This window comes from Chelonia mydas, chromosome 7 (assembly GCF_015237465.2).
Source record: "Chelonia mydas isolate rCheMyd1 chromosome 7, rCheMyd1.pri.v2, whole genome shotgun sequence".
NCBI classification, from domain to species: Eukaryota; Metazoa; Chordata; order Testudines; family Cheloniidae; genus Chelonia; species Chelonia mydas.
The window spans coordinates 45,033,904-45,051,578 of record NC_057853.1 but is presented as its reverse complement, the minus strand read 5'-3'; the positions used below and the strand labels follow the sequence as shown (position 1 = coordinate 45,051,578).

The 17,675-nt window shown below is 40.6% G+C and overlaps 1 protein-coding gene across 12 annotated transcripts in view; it reads left to right on the top strand.

The window, feature by feature from the left end:
- DCAF1 (DDB1 and CUL4 associated factor 1) overlaps positions 1-17,675 on the top strand; it is a 114,864-nt gene that overhangs the window by 69,881 nt on the left and 27,308 nt on the right. For 6 of the 12 annotated variants that reach the window (XM_043550368.1, XM_043550367.1, XM_043550365.1 and 3 more), the window contains exons 19-22: positions 5,050-5,143; positions 6,845-6,949; positions 7,768-7,841; positions 9,249-9,353. In XM_043550368.1, the coding sequence (XP_043406303.1) occupies positions 5,050-5,143; positions 6,845-6,949; positions 7,768-7,841; positions 9,249-9,353 (378 nt within the window). Of the gene's footprint in view, positions 1-5,049; positions 5,144-5,305; positions 5,787-6,844; positions 6,950-7,767; positions 7,842-9,248; positions 9,354-17,675 lie in introns of those variants that run through there. The other 6 variants (XM_043550369.1, XM_037905457.2, XM_037905456.2 and 3 more) reach the window with 2 other exon arrangements.

Sequence of the window (17,675 nt, the reverse complement as noted above, 5' to 3'; positions counted from 1 at the left end):
AGGAAGATGGAGGAGTAGAGCAAGGGGTGACTCCCCCCAGAGCCTGTTTCGTCTCTGCCTCCATCTACCTGTGTTCCCAGTTGGGGGCTTGGCTGTAAGGACAGAGCCTCTGGCTCTGTCTCCATCCCAGACACCCGGCAGCACCAGCCCCGGTGCTCCCCTTGCTGCAGAGTCCTTGTGCTCACCTGCCTCTGAGTACCACTCCGAGTCACCCACCCATCCCTATGGCCTGACACCTGCTGGCTCAGAAGATGCTCTGCAGCTTGGGAGGGAAAGGGGTTGCCTGGCAAGTGAGTTCAGGGGCCAGAGCTGGAGCCATGTAGTGGGGCCACCTTTACAATGGAGCCCCCAGTGGGGAGCAGGAGGAAACAGCTTATGCCCTGCAGGCTGGATGTGGCCCATGGGCTGCCATCTGAACAATGCTGGGTGAGTTCTTGACCCAGGGGTTGTGAACAGGGACAGTTGTTGCAATCCCCCTGGACCTTTCTTAGTGGCTGGATGGGAGAGGGGTCTTCAACTTCTTACTTTTTGTAGTATGGGGTCATAGTAATGAAAAGTTTGAGAACCAGTGCCCTTAAAGTACAGGGTTTTATATCTCCACTTAAAAACAAAAGTGCCCTGTAAAGCAACTGTGGATGTTCTCATTATCCATATAGAAGTCTATACTTTTTGGAATCCCGTTAAACTCTTGGCTTCAGTAATGGTTTGGCAGTGAGTTGCAAATATTAGTTAATGCATTATATTAAAAGGTTTCTTTTGTTCACTTTTAAATGTTATTGCCATTCAGTTTCATTGAACGTCCCTTGTTGTATGTTATGAGAGGGTAAACAGGAGTGCCTGACCAACCTTCTCTGTACCATTCATTATCTTATGTACTTCTGTCATGTTCCCTCTTTGAGACTGTTTAGTGTAGAGAACAATCTTTTCATGCTTGCATTTCTTGACCCTGATTCCCCCTTCTATTTCTGCTATCACCTTTGAGCTAGGGTGGCCCACGTTGACCCAGGTAAGGGCAAACAATTGCTTTATATTTGAGGCGTTATGTTGTCACTTTTGTATCCCATTCCTTATACATTCTAACTTTTTGATTGCTTTTTTTTTTAAAACACTGCTGTGCATTGAACAGAGGGGGTTTTTTTGTTTGTTTTTTCCATTGAACTGCCATAGTGACACCAGGACTTTCCTGAATGATTGCTCGGTTCTAAATTGTAGGGTATTCCTTCAGATATTATTCAGATATTAGTGTATGAATAATTCAGATTATTCCTTCCAATGTACATTATCTAGCATTTGACAACATTGAATTTTATCTGTCTTTGTGTTGCCTATTTACCTAGCTTTGTTTAGGACCCTATGAAGCTCTTCATTAATCTTGAGTGATCTAAATAATTTTGTCCTCTGCAAATTTTACCACCTCCCATGCCCGCTTTCATTTGCTCATTAATAAATATTTTAAAATCATACCCTAGTATATAACTTTGAGACATCCCCTCTGACTCTTTGGACACACTGAAAATTGACTATTCCTACCATTTCTGTCTGATAGCCAGTTTCTAATCCAAGATGGAATGTTGCCACTTACGCCATGCATTAGATTTCTTAATAATTTTTTTTCCCCAAAAGTCTTTTATAAACTCAAATTATGTCAACTGGTTCTCCTTATAGCTCTGTTCACCTCCTCAAACAATTTGAGTAGATTAGAGGCACCATTTTTCTTCAGAGAAGCCATGCTATTTTGTGTATCTCACCATGCTCATTTACGTATTCTATTTTTAGCTGCTGTTCTAGCCAGTTTACTTACCTGTTACTGAAGTAGGGATTACTGGTCTGTAATTCTCACTCCAACACTTTTTTTTTTTAAATATATGCACAACCTTTTCTCCCCTCCAGTCCTTTGGTACTGTAGCAGACTTTAATGACAGATTGCGTATATTTGTTAGTGGTTTAGCCTATTAATTCTTAAATTCCTTTGGATTCTAGTCCTAGTAACTTCTTGCTCTTTAACTCATCAGTTTGTTCCCTTACCTTCTCATTTGGACAGCTCAATCTGATGTCTGTGATTTGAAAAAAAGTAGGTCTGAGGAGGGTAATCCCCCCCCCTCCCCCCAACATCTTTTGCAGTGAATTTTGATGCACAGACATAATCTTAGGTTGTGTGCACTGTCTGTAGTCTCTTTACTTATTTTCTTAACACTGTTAGTTCAGTATATATAGTAGCTCATTTGCAGGCTTTCTGCTTCCAGTTTAAAGAATTTCTTGTTTGTTTTTGGTTTTTTGCACTTCAGATTCCCTCCTAGCCCTTCTAACTTGCATCTTACACTTTACCTGGCTTAGTTTAGTCTCCATCTGGAAGGCAACATGTTCTAATGGATAGGGCACTAAACTGAGAGTCAGGAGACCTGGGTAATATTCCTAGCTCTGCTAGTGACCTGCTGTGAAACATTTCAGCAAGTCCGTTTTACCCCTGTACCTCATCAATTTTTCAATCTAGAGGTAATGATACTGACTCTATTTGGTGAAGTGCTTTGAGTGTCATGGCTGAAAAACACTATTTAAGAGACGATTATTTATTTATTTCTAATGGCTTCACATTTCTGTTTTCTGAAGGACACCTCTAAAACTGTTGAGCTTTGCCATTTAACCATACAGTCTGTCATTTGTGTTTTCTTACCTTCTTGATTCTTTTTTGCTTAATGGTATGGTGTGTTTAAATAGCCTACATGCTGAGTTCTAGGATTTTAATTTCCTTTTACTTCTGACTAGCTGCTTGCTTTTTATTTAATTTAATTTTTTAAATCCTCCTCAAGTTTATTATTAGATATAGTCTTTGGCATGATTATTTCCCTGAGGCTGTGGAACTTACTTATGTTATGGTGACTCTTGCTTAATGGCTCAACTGTAGTTACTACTTTAATCATCTCCTGTGTGTTGCTATTCTTGACTTAGAACTAAGTCTTTCCTCTTATGTGTTCTAGCACTCTCTGTTCCAAGAAGCAATCATTTATGGGGTCGAGAAATTGCCTTACCCCTCCTTGTCTTTTTGTGACATTTGACCAATTTATGTATGGGTAGTTGAAGTTACCTATTATAATTTTTTAGACTTAGTTGCTTTGTTGTCCCTCACATTATGTACTTACTACTAGCTTTCACATTAAGAAAGATTATTATTTGTGTTCTTTTGATGTGAGAATTGTGTTGGTATATGTTCTGCTGTATGGTCCTCTACACTAAGAAATCTTGTCTTGAGATTCTTTAGTGGTCTTCCTTTCTCATGTAGCCTCTAGCCAGGTCTTACACTATCACGTTAATCGTCGTCATTATATCATGTTTCAATAATGTCTTTTATGTTAAGGCCACTTTCTGTTGTTACGCATTTTAGTTCACTTGTTTTTTGCTTTTAAACATATGTACTGGAGTTTTATGCTATTTTATAGTTTATTTTTGGCCTTGTACCTCTTTTAACTCCTTAGTCTGATCCCCTGTTATTCTTCCAGAATTTTGCCTCTGTGATCTCAACCAGTCACTCCTTCAGTACAGCTGTATTCTTATTCTTTATTGATTACAGAATTTCTTTTGTATTTTTCCAGTCTCCTCATCAGATACTGTGGCTTCCCCCCAGCTCCTACTTCAAATAAGACCCCAAAGCCTTGTTAATTTTCTCTGTTCTCAGGCTGGTTCTGTTTTTGTTAGTGGAGCCTATTGTTCTGCATAGGCTGTCCCTTCCCTCCAAGTTCCCCAGCATCTAGTAAATGTAAACATCTCCACTATTCTCCATGCTCTCACTTATACACTGAGATTTTGAAATGAGGCCTGCTGAGCTGGCCCAGTTTTTAGAGAGATGCTATGGAGGCCAGGGTTCAAAGTATCCTTCCCCCCTGTCCTTCACCACTAATATTCTAAATTTAACTTCCAGGATGACTTCTCTGTCTCTCTTACCAATATGGCTTGTCCTATAAGCAAATCCCCAGCATTTGCTATAAGTCTGTCTAGATGTCTCACGAGATCTTTTACCTGCACATTCAATAGTCAGATTACCAAATAGATTTCATGATCACCACATGCTGAACTGTTGATATTTCTAGTTATTTAATCTGTAACCCCATCTCCTGGAGTGACTGCCATGATGAGTAAGAAATGATAGTGGGTTCCAACTAGGGGAAATTAGTCCTGCTCTTCCACATTGGCCTCACTGGGAGACTGGCTTTCTCAGCTGGAGGATTGGGGCAGCTAGTTCTTAGGTGGGTTCAGCTTTCAGTGTTTTGTCTCTAAATATTTCTATTGGAATAATTCTAGTCTCAGGATGCTGCATTTGGCCATAAGGCAAGCAGTCACATATTCTTCACTCTATGCAGTAAGCTGGGTGCCCCTCATCGTGGTTGATCTGCTGCTGACATTCTACTGCTATAATTTAAGCAGGAGTTTTTCCTCTGTGTATTAGATTGAATGAACTAGTTTAGAAGGGTACCTACCTTAGTACCAGACTTCCACTTGGGCCACTCTTCCTGTGCTAACTCTTAGTCATGCTCTCTACTCAAGTGCAACTCCTTTCTTTTTTAATTGTGAAGGTTCTTACATCTCTGTAGTCTTGGTGGTAAGACACTGGTTATGTTAAAGATTGAGTGAGATGGGGGTGGGGTGGGGTGGGGAGTTAAGACTTTCAGGGAGGGAGGCAGGAGAGGAGAGGGAAATATGGACCTCTCCAGCAAGGGAGGGAGTTGAGAGGGTTTTCTGTTGATGCCTGTTATATTCTGCCCTTTCAGGTGTCACTCATAGGTGTTTGTAGTTTTACCACTTTCATCTCATTCAGGGGATCATTTCTCTCGTCACCAAAAACTGCATCATAACCACCGTGCTTACAGCTGAGGACTTGGTGCAACATGTTTAATTATATTTTTGTTCATGCTGGAGGGCTTGTGATGGTAGAAGAGAGCTGAACATTTGCCTAACCTGGCAAGTAAGCTTCATTAGTTGGGCACTGTTAATCTGCTGCTCACCATGGAGTTAAAATGGAAAATTTGTCGTGGGTTATTCCTTAACTTCTTTCTTCAGTGGGATCTTCGAACGTTCCATTTGCTGCACACGGTACCAGCATTGGATCAGTGCCGTGTAGTCTTCAACTACACTGGCACAGTTATGTATGGAGGTAGGATGTCCCTTAGTATTGCACCATGGCATTGTTGTTCTCCTCAATCTCCTTGGATTTGGCAGTAGAAGCCGAGGGTGGGGATGTTCTTTCACTCATGTTCATAGTAAAGCAGACAAACAAACTTTTCCCAGCCAATGACTGTACTTTGTAACTTACAAGAGGAAAGAGTGCGGTAGTTGTCTTCAGTCATTTTTAAGGGAGGTTGCAACTCATAAAAGCTATGGTGAATCATTGCATGGTGGGGACCTGTAGTGTCCACCAGGTCTCTAAGGTGCTGTTTAGAACTTCACTGGCTACACTTTACCTGTCCCTGTAGTAGTGGTATCTAACTTGACAGTGTGGAACTTTACTATCAGTGCAGCTCCTATTAATCTGACGCTGCTGGATAGAGCAACGTGTTAAGGATACATGGCCGCTGAACTTCAAGGGGAATCTGAACCACTGGTTTTAGCAGTTTCTGGGGATTTTGGAACATAAGGAAATATACTGGCCACTCTTGCAGTTTTGAACCAATCTACGGTCAGATTATGATACAGATTGTTTCCTTTTGGAGTACATTAAGTTCATAGAATATCAGGGTTGGAAGGGACCTCAGGAGGTCATCTAGTCCAGCCCCATGCTCAAAGCAGGACCAATCCCCAATTTTTGCCCCAGATTCCTAAATGGCCCCCTCAAGGATTGAACTCACAACCCTGGGTTTAGCAGGCCAATGCTCAAACCACTGAGCTATCCCTCCCCCCAGAATCCTCTAGAAAGCAGTGACTCTTTGGGCCGTGAGCAAGTTGCTTTAAGGAGCAGAGTGAGTAAACACTCACTCAACTGCATTAAAAGAACATTAAGTTGCAATGTCAAGTAGTCCAAAGTTAGGAAATGCCACAATTAAGATGCTCTGTGCAATTTTAAATAGGCCTCTTTTGCCTATGCATTATGATAGTCTTTAATTACATTCCTTAGACCCAAATTCAGAATCTCCTGTTCTAACAACTAGATGTTCTTTTCCCTGCTCATAGGAGACCCAGGGGTCCTGACTCAAAATCCTGTGCTCATAATTTGTAGGGAGAGATTTTTTTAAAAATCTGTTTATTTAGTAAGCTTTAATAGGAGGCACAAAGAACAGTTAGGCACTCTACTCCCACCAAAGGTCAATAGGAGTTGGGCATCAAACTCCATTTGTGCCTTTGAAAATTTTCCTCATAGTTTGTCCTTTGTATTTGTTTTTTTAATGTTCATGTTTACTTAGAACTTACCCTTTCTCTTGCCCCTAACATGACATCAGGACTAGTGTACTTCCATGAAATTGCCATATTTTTTCTGCATGACTACTTTTATTGCTGGCAACTAGGAAATTTAATATTTTAGGTAGCTTTCTGTCACCTCAGTGATGCCATGGTCAGTTTGCAAGCTTAAAATTCAGCTCTCTGAAAAGAGAAGGATTTGTAATGCAGAAGTTTGGCTTGTAATAATTTGGGAAAGACTCTGCTTCCATTTATTTGCTAATCTTCATAACCTTCAATGTTGTGAAAGACAACTTGGGAACAGTACTTGTTGGTTAAATGGGGTTTTGCCAAATTATTAAAAACAAAAACCTAAAAAAAACCCCCATCATAGTAGTGTGTGGACCCTGACAGGATCATAAAATGATTAGAGGTAGTGTTATAAATGGGACATGGACTTGCCTAATAGTCTTTCCCTTGTCAGCTATGTTGCAGGCGGATGATGAAGATGACCTACTGGAGGAGAGGATGAGAAGCCCCTTTGGGTCATCCTTCAGGACATTCAATGCAACGGACTATAAACCTATAGGTGAGGATGAAGGTGCAGTTGCCAGGGGTTGGTTTGTGGGTTTGGTGCAGATTGACTTAGATTTTTCTTTATTTAACCCCACCTGTTACCTCACCACAATATCTTATGAAAACAAATTCTGCTTAATATACCCTGTTCCAAGCACAAAGCTTGTCTTCAACACTAAATTAGCTTCAATAGAATTTCTGCTCCAGTACATGATTTCTTCTCCTCACGCACTCTGTAGCCTACAGTCACCGGCTCTGGCTTTCCTCCCACCAAGTCAGACATGAATCTGAGAAATAGTCAGTGGTATGGTCTAGGCTTTAGTTGCGCAGCTTCATGAAAGATCCCATTTTTCTCCCCTACATTCCCCTCTCCCATCAGGATTTGTTCCTATCTCTAGCTCAAATGTCTGTCAGTTCAGCCTCCAGCCCGCAGCGCTCCTGGAGCTGAGCTCAGTGCAGCAGCAACAGGAGTGAGTAAACATGGCCTCTGGCTTTCATGTGCTGAGATGAGAAAAGATGGCCCACACCTCTGTCCATCTCAGTCACTATCTCATTGGAAGTTGAGGGGCCAACTTGGTCTCTCCCCTTCTCAGAAAACCCAGTAGCCATATTTGCACAGAGATGGGGGTGCTATGGAAATCAGTATGAGAACTGACTAGCTTAGTGTATCAGCTTAGAAATATTCTCCATTACTGGTTGAAATTAGATAGATGTGCTAAACATGCTTTTGTTTTAGCTATAGCTGTCCAGGCATATTTGTATATTGTATATTTGGCAAAGCATTGAATAACCTGCTGGTAACCATTAAGTTCACTTTATGTTGTTTTCTAGCCACCATTGATGTAAAACGGAATATCTTTGATTTGTGCACGGACAGCAAGGATTGCTATTTGGCTGTTATTGAGGTAAAGGATCTGAGATAGTTGGGGAAGAGTAAATACCAGTATTTGTGGCTATGGTCTGAGAGCAATGCTTTAAAAAAATAAACACTTACCTTTATTGGAGCTGGGAGTTCTGGAGCTCCTACTATCCATCTCAGATGTCTTATGCACTGGTGCTTTGATGTGGATAGGGGAGTACTGATCAGTTCCCTATACCCCATCCCTTGTGCTTAAATTCAGTGCTGTCTCTGTCTCTCTAGCATATGCAAATTTTGGGGACTTCTTGGAACCCTTCACCTGCATTCCTCAAACATTGTCTTGCTTTAAAAGAAATATACTGCAGAGGGAGGTGTCCTCCTCACAGGCAGGGAGAAATACATTTTTATTCTGATTCTCTAGTCTTTTGTTGTTGAAACTTGCACAAAAACGGAAACTCTCTCTGTCTGGTGCACCCAGAGCTTTTATTTGGGCCTCTCTTACCCTCCCTGTTTCTTCTTGATAAGAAGGAAGCTGTGGACTTCTTGAAGTTAGGGGCTTGATTCAGGAATTTCTGGGTGACATTCTATGGCCTGTGTATGCAGGAGATCAGACTAGATGGTCACAATGATCCCTTCTGGCCGTAATCAATGCATCTGTAACTTGTAATGATCTGAGTTTCTCCATTAACCTCTAGTGATGGAGTGGCTAACAGGCTTGTATTAGTTGTCTTTTTTTTGTTTTTGTTTTGTGAGCTATTTATGGATCATTATAAAATCATTTCCGTCCCAACTTAGAAGCAGTTTTAACTTTTGATAAGGCTCTCGCCTCATGCTTCATACAGAGTAGCACCATAATACTAGCCTTGGGATTACTGTGCTGTTCCTGGCACAGAAGCAGGGTTTATGCTTAGGGGCACGATCAACAGTAATGCCATGGTCCTAATGCAAACTGTTAGTGTATCAGCAGTTGGCCTATAAGAGTGGAGAGTTCAAATCCCACTTGGGACAAACTGCTTTGTTTCTAAAGCAGTGGTTGTTGGCAAAGTTCAGGTGGGAGAGGAGGGAGAGAATCTAAAGGGAAGCTGGCATGCAGTTTCAGAGAGTGTGAACAAACCCAAAATTGGACACAGGTGTTGAATGGTCAAAATGAAGGTTTATGAGGAATAAAATTCTGTGATAGGAATCTTTGTTGGGAGTGGCATAGATGCTAGAATCTCAAAGCCAAACCTTTTATGCTGCTCCTGAGGTAATTCTTGCAACATAACAGCATAATCATTAGTACTAATTACACTGTGTATGTAAGTAGCGAATAAAAAAGATAAAATGCCTTTTTGTTGTTTGTTCTTGGTCATAACCTCTCTTCTGTAATAGAGATCATGATAGAGTTGAGCTACATAAGAAAGCATAAACAGTTCCACTAGGTACTAACTGCTGTGTTGGGGGTTTTCTTCAGAATCAAGGGAGCATGGATGCCATGAACATGGATACAGTTTGCAGGCTCTATGAGGTAGGCAGGCAGCGTTTGGCAGAAGATGAAGAGGATGAAGAGGAAGATCAGGTGAGTACTGTAGAGTCATTTTGATTGTTGCAGTCCAGTTGTAATCAAACTCTTTTCATTCATAGCTGGAATGCTGGGAGCTGCTGCTTGTTAAAATATTACTATAAAAAAGCAATTCTGTAGGATAGCGTTCTTTTTTTTTCTAGCTGTCTTTAAGTACATATTTCCAAATCTTTAGGTTTAAGATTGGCTTGGTCATTTATGATTTGTAACCCTTGTATAAATAGAATATGGAGCACAGTATTGCATTGTGAAATTGCACAGTGTTTCTGTGTAATAAAGATGTTTATGAAATTTGGTAACATCTATAGGTTTATATTGGGATGCACTAATATCATCTGGCTTAAACTAAGCATTTGACCTCTGGATTCATTGTGTCTGACAATCTATAAAAGAGCGAAGAATTATTATTACTCAGGATACAGTAGGTAATATGATTATCTGCTATGCTACAGCACATTCTATAGTCAGTTTTCAGGAAACCTCTTGGTGCCAGGCTTCATAGAACTGCCAAGCACATTCTGCTTTGGTTGGAGGAGAAGGGAAATAAATATATATATCCCAAAAGACCTGGAGTGGTTTATTGTCACCTTTTTGGTGTTTGTATTGTGATACATTGATGTCTGCATCATGGAAACACAGCTGATTTTTCTTTTTTCCTCTGTGTTGGCATGGTGAGGGGGCTGTAAAGAGAAGTTTGATTTCTTCAGACTACACAGAAAGCTGGGGTTTTGGTGTTCATTCCAGTTTCTTAATCTCCTTTTGTTAAAATAAAACTGCTTTACTGGCTTTCAGAGGAACATTTGATAATAGCATCCATGGAGACTGGATTTTCAGTCTAATCAGTGGATTTATGCTCTCTATAATATTGGTAGTACCTCATATCACCTACACAAATTAGATTGGGAGAATGCTTTTCTTTTTCATCCCTGATACCACATTGATTCAAATGTTGTGTTATGGGGCAGTGGGTGCTTTATTATGAAGTAGGAATTATCTGCCACTGTTTGAGGTACACCACCAGACTGGATGGATCTGGTTTAGTAACTCTATAGAACAGCAAAAATACTTCCTAATAGAAGAAATACTAGTTGTTGTCCTTTCCAAATAATAATCCAAATTTTGACTACCTAATAGCCAGCCAACATCTATCCCGGAGCACATGTATGTGTAAAATAATGGTTTTTGGCTGTAGTCAGTGAGTGTGCCTCATGTTCATGTCTGTTTCCTCCTAAATTAATTTAATGTGTTCAGCATCCTTGTGGTAAACTTCGTCATAATTTTGACAAATCTACAAAATAAACTTACTGTAAAACTTTTTTTGTATAGCTATTTCCATTTTTCACAGACAGCATTTACCAGTTGTTACCAGGCAAATATCACTGTTCTCTTATCCTAAATATAGGAAAATACTATAGTATCAGATACTAGCACATGGTGATGGTTGGTGGTAGTCATTGACTTTTCAGTGGTGATGTGTGTGTTTGTGTGGTGCCCTAAATGAACTTCTGTTTGTATATCTAGGTCTCAGGCACTGTTTGTGTACTGAAAAGCTATCACAAAACCTCTGAAGTAACAAAGCAGAATTGCTTCTTCGTTTGGTACTGTGGCATCGATTGCAGAATAAGAGCATGCGGTTGATGTATGCATTTATTGCTCTTGACTGTCTTTGTCCCTTGACTTTATTAAAATGCAGTCACTTTTACAATGACTTTTTGAGGCTGTCAACATCAGTCTTGGGTATGAGGGAGATTAGTTTTAATGTAAACTATATAAAAGCTACCCAAATTCCAGTCACTGTATATTTAGCAAAATCTAAACCAGAAACATACATCCTTTTTGTTTCTGGTAACCTTTTCTCCATTCCTTCCCTTTGTTTGGTCCAGTAGGTTGACTTGCAGATTTACAGATCCTCAAGATACAGCTTTATATCTTCATAGAAACTTCCTGAATTGAGCTAGGATAGGTGTGAGCAAACTATGGGCTGCGGGCCATGTCTGGCCCGTCGGACCTTTTAATCCGGCCCTCGAGCACCTGCTGGGGAGCGGGGTCGGGGGCTTTCTATGCGGTTCCCGGAAGTAGCGGCATGTTCCCCCCTCCGGCTCCTACGCATAGGGGCAGCCAAGGCTATGGAGGCTCCACACGCTGCCCCTGCCCCAAGCGCCACCCCCCACAGCTCCAGGAAACATGGCCAATACCCCACCATGCCTCCACGTAGGAGCCGAAGGGGTACATGCCGCTGCTTCCGGGAGCTGTGAGGGCGGCGTCTGCGGATAGGGCAGCGCATGGAGCTGCCTGGCCATGCCTCCATGTAGGAGCTGGAGGGGGGACATGCTGCTGCTTCCGGTAAGCACCTCCTAGAGCCTGCACCCCTGAGCCCGCACCCCAGCTCTAGCCCTGATCCCCCTCCCACCATCCGAACCCCTCAGTCTCAGCTCGGAGCATCCTCCTGCACCCCAAACTCCTCATCCCCTGCCCCAATCCAGAGCCTCCTCCCACACCCTGAACTCCTCATTTCTGGCCCCACCACAGAGCCCTCACCCCCTCACAATCCCCAATTTCATGGGCATTCATGGCCTGCCATACAATTTCTGTACCCAGATGTGGCCCTCAGGCCAAAAAGTTTGCCCACCCCTGAGCTAGGAGCAGAGAGCCGCAGCCCTTCCCCCCCCGCCCCCTCTTTTCTTCTTCCTGGCTTGTGTGTGTCTGTTAAGGCTGGTCAAAAAAGGTAATTTGTATCTTACTATATCTAATATAGTTTTAAAATTTGGGGTGCTTACACAGTTCTACTGCATTGCGTAGGCCTTGACAAATCAGAAAGGTACTTCCAGATTTCTCCTTGTTAAGTCTTCTCACTGAGTTCCTCGAAAATTCTTGCACAATGTCCTCTCTATAGCATGTGAATCTGATGTCTCCTCTTTTGACCAGAACTCATAGGTCATATGTTCTTAATCTGATTTACTGAATGTTCTAAATGATGCTGTGGTACTAGATCCTTTGCAGCTTGTGGATAGCTCAGATTGTTTGTTGGCTTTCCTTGGTATCCTCGATCTACACCTCCAGGCCTTTTGCTTTCACGTCTATTTCTTCTGTAAATGATCTGCTAGCAAGTTTCCCAATTCTTTGGTTTGAGTCCCCTTAGTGCAGTGAAGGAAGGAGTTGAAGGTGTCCTGCTCATTTTGGTAATGGTGTTTGCAGCAAGTTATGCATAGCAAGTAATGGAGGTGGGTGGGAACTGTGATAACCTCTTGGCTTCAGAGTATGACATCTCAGCATCAAAGTCACCTAATGGCTCTGTTTTTAGATGTTTCTGAGTAGAGAAGGGCATTGTGGCATCCGTAAAATGAAGCTGCCAGCAGCAGCACTTTTCCACCCCCAAGGCATCTCTCTGCACCCCTCCCATGATTTGATTGGGAGGGGTGGGAGAAGGTAAAATCAAACTGACTTGCTGCTGCTTAAGCTACCCTCAGACCCAGTGACCAGGATGGATTAGCTGCTTTATGCATAGTTCCACTGCTGTAAATCCTTGAGTGTTTTTGTTATAAAATATTTGAGGTTAATGCTGCTGCAGCTGGTGGGCTTCTGCCTAGGTTACTCGTGCTAGACTTCATATTAGACCTCTGGAAAGCCTTCTTGTCCTAGCTGAGGGGAATATTTCAGAATGTCAAGCCCAGTTAAGCAAATCTAAGGTGAATCTTTTGGTATTGTACCATTAAGATATGTTTCCTGGGAGTTACTACATTAAGTAAGGGGGAGATGAGGAAGAAAAGGGTTTTTGATGGCCAGTTAGGGCAATTGTGAAGTTGTGGGCTTTTTTTAATTAGGCCTTTATAATGAATGTTTGATGCTAAATATACAAATGAATTCAGTTTCACATCTAACAAGTAGGTGGCATTAACACTTGCTTTATTTGATATGGCTTACATTCTAACCTATTTCTCTCAGATTTGGGGGAGCCAGGTAATGTTTTGACTGGCACACTTCCATTCCTTCTTTCTTTCCCTTTGCCTCTTAAGCTGGGAGTTTCAAAAGAGGCCAAGGGAATTAGACACCCAGATCCCACTAAAATTCAATTAAAGTTGGATGCCTGGCATACTTGGGCTCTTTTGAAAATCCTAGTCTTACTGACTGTCTTTGGCCATTAGTATTTAGTGTGTTTCAATGTGAGTTCATCATAATGCCCATCAAAAGGCCCATCAGAAACCCTGGCAATCTTGCTTGCATAACATTTGCATACTGAGTCTGTAGGCAAATAGAGTTTTAGGTGCAGGTGGCAGGCCCATTTCTGCAGTATTGTCAGGGTCCAGTTCCCCACTCTTTCTTCCCTTTGAGCCCTTTCTCTCCTTCCCCTCTCACTGCAGTTCCCCTGGTCTTGCTCCTTCAGGTTTCCCCACTCCCTGAGGTTTTGACTGCACAAGTGGGCATCTGGTCTACTGACGCAGATGCTGGAAAATCTTTTGGCTACTGGCCTGCTAAGGCCCCCTCCTCTCCCTTCACTGGACACTTACTCATTTCATTCATTACCTGTCTTTTGTAATGAGAGAGAAGGCAGGAGCGGTGGAGTAACTGGTACAGAGGGCAGTGAATGCACTGAGAAACCAAGGAGGGAAGGGTGAAGGAGTCTCAGATGCTGCCCACGTGCCCCCTGCAGTAGGCAGGAGACAGGGTGGATAAAAATCAAATCTTTTTAAATTTAAATTGGATTTTTTTGATAAAATGCTTTTTGATGAAAAAACCTATCTAAAGATAGTTTTAATTAAATACATTATAGCTCAAAAGATCTCATCATAGAATAGAGATTATACATTCTAATTCTATAGTATGAGACAATATATTCATGTAATATATAAGAAAAGTTTTATAAATGAGTTCCAATAATTCATGGATTAGGGACCCAATCTTATGGGGTTCCAGGGGCATCTGTATAGATTATTTAGGTTAATCTTTCTATCTACCCAGTGGGACTCAGTGCTCAGTTTAGAAGATATCATCAGAGATGCTTAGTTTTGCAGTTCTCAAACTGTGGATTTGTCTCTCCAGAGATAACATGCTTGTTAACCGAAAAAATGTTTTTAAATAAATAAATATATAGAGGTGAGAAATAACAGACCTCAACCCTATTGTCCCTCTGCAAATTTGTGAACACAAAGTCAATCCCTCACCTCTCTCTAAAAGTGCAAAGTTTCAAAAAGTTGAATGCATAGAAGATTGTTGGGGTTAGAATAGATCTGGACAAGGAGAAGAAGTCTGGAGATAAATGTGAGAAGGGAGGGACAGGCAGTAGAAACAAAAGTGAAACTGTTTGAACAGCATATTCCAGAAGTCTTGAGGTCTTTCTTAGTGTAGCCCTCATTGATTTGAGATCTTCCATACCATTCTCTCACTAGAAGGAAACACCTATAATGGCAGCAGGCCGTAAAAGAGACCCAGTTTGGGAATATTTTAATGAAGTTCCTCTACCTGTGGGTAAGACAGGCATGCGTGCAAAATGCAAACAGTGCAACAAAGAAATGCAAGGCCTGGTAGCCCGAATGAAACAACATCATGAGAAGTGTTCCTTCTAAAGAGGAAGCTGCATTGAAGATGATGAAGGGAACATTTCTGAACATGCAGGATCTTCAGGTTGGTAAACTTTTTTTATTTCATACTTCTTTCTTAAGGACTGCCTGTCTTCTTTCTGGACTATTCTTGAATTCTCATGTTTGAGCACAAAATATAGTTGTTACTTATGATACTATCATTTTAGATGTAGTTGTGATAAAAAATAAATAGCTGAAATAGGCAGATCTTCCTTTTACAATATCACCTTTAAAGTAGTACCGAGTGTCAGTGAATGCAATGAGTAACACTAAATGAACAGTATGGTAATAATAATTAAATAACTGCAGTGACTTATTTTCTTTAGGAGAATCCATCCTCAACATACAGGATTCTGAAGATATCCAACTTCAAGATCACCATCATTTTCTATAGTTTCAGAGTTATCTGCCAATGATAGTGTTTCAGTCACATCATGTATGTCAGATAGCCACAGTATATCACCTCTAGCGAAAAGAAAAAAAAATCATCATCCAGAAACAACCATCGATAAATTTGTGATAAGAACCAGCAGATTACAAAAAGAGGTAATTGATGAAAAAATTGCCCGGTTTGTTTATGCAATAAACTCTCCTTTCCGTTTGACTGAGAACCCACACTTCATTAACATGGGTCAGTCATTAAGACCAGGATACAGTCCACCCAACAGAGCTGATATCTCAGGCAAATTGCTGGATAAAGTGTATGAAAGAGAAATTGAGCAGTGTGCAAAAGGTCTAGATAGAGGGTAAAATTGTTAACCTAAGTCTTGATGGGTGGAGCAATGTCCACAATGATCCTGTTGTATGTGCTTGTGTGACAACAGAGGGAAGGGAATGTCTTCCTTACAGAAACAATTGATGCATCAGGAAATGCGCACACAGCAGAATACTTACAAGAAGTAGCAGTAAAAGCTATAACAAACCGTGAAAAAAAATTCAAATGTCTAGTACGCAGCTGGGTCACAGACAATGCTGCAAATGTATCCAAGATGAGAAGAAATTATTTAGAAGAGAGTGAAGAGTCCCAAGCTAATAACATATGGTAGCAGTGCTTATTTGATGCACCTTCTAGCCAAAGGCTTCAGTGTTCCAGAAATAAAGGCTAATGTTGTTGAAATTGCAAAATACTTCCGTAACAACCACTTTGCAGCAGCTGCTCTGAAAACAGTGGGAGGAACCAAGCTAACTCTCCCACAAGACGTGTGATGGAACTCAGGAGTGGACTGTTTTGAGCACTAGATCAAGAACTAGCCTAATCTGATGATTGTTTGTGAACGAAATTGTGAAAAAATAAATGGCACTGTCATAGCCAAAGTTCTTAACATTGTGCTTAAGAGAAATGCTGAACACACGCCGAGTACCCTGAAGCCTATTTCTGTAGCCTTGAACAAAATGCAGGGAAATAGCTGTTTTATTGCTGACGCTGTTGAAATTTGGAAGGAACTGAGTGAGATCTTAAAAAGAGAAATATGCAATGACAGGGTTAAATTACAAGCATTGAAAAAACAAATGGGACAAGCACTATCTCCAGCTCATTTTCTTGTAAATATTCTTAATAATCGGTACCAGGGTCAAACCTTAACTGCTGAAGAAGAGGAGTTGGCTATGACATGGACATCCAGCAGTCATCCCTCCATAATGTCAACTATAATAAACTTCAGAGCTAAGGGTGAACCATTCAAGAAATATGTTTGCTGATGATGTTTTAAAGACAGTCGCACCAGTGAACTGGTGGAAGTCACGTAAGCACTTGGATTCAGAGACTGTTGAAATGATAATCTCACTTTTAACAGCAGTCGCTTCTTCTGCTGGTGTAGAAAGACTATTTTCTTCCCTTGGACTAATTCATTCCAAATTGAGAAATCGTTTGGGACCTGAAAAAGCAAGAAGGCTTGTTTTTCTTTTCCAGATTATGAATAAACAGGAAAATGAAGGTGAAGACTTAACTGCAGAAGCCAATATTTTAAGTTTCTCATGTTGCCTGGCTGACAGTCTGGTTTTTTTTAATATTTCATTTATTTATTTTAGTTAAAAGCAATTTTAACGAAAACAAACCTGATTTTAAAAAACTTGAATATTAACTAAATTCAAAAATTCATATGCTTGTTTTGTTAAAATATTATATGTTTGCTGTTGAAGAAAAAGATCCAGAATATATAACATTGTTTTAGTTAAATAAAACAATTTAAATGTCTGTCTGGTGATGTTCTCCTCCCAATACAGCATGGCAAGAAAACCTCCAAATATTAATGATTAACCTGTGAATTGGCGATAGTTCACCTCCCAATGACTTCATAAATATCTGCTTCAATTACCTTTGCTAAATGAAATAAAACCAAACAATCATTCATTTTCTGATATAGCTGTAAAACTAATCTGAAAAGTGTTCAAAATAAATCACTTTAAAAATGTATAGTGTGTACCTTCTAAAAATGAAACCTACATCTATCTCTGAGTTGTGAAGAATATGTATTAAGGTTATAACAACCAACAAGAATGCACTTTTATGTAGAAATCCATGATTAAATCGAGTCTTCCTGACTAGTGATTTAAATCAATTTGATTTAAATCAAATCCACCCTGGCAGGAGAGGAAAACTTTAAAAATATTGGCAAAAAGAACGAGGAGGTTCCTTAGAGACTAACAAATTGTGGTTCCTTAGAGACTAACAAATTTATTTGAGCATAAGCTTTCATTGGCTAAAACCCACTTCTAACCAAAAATATTGGTTTGTCAAAAAGGC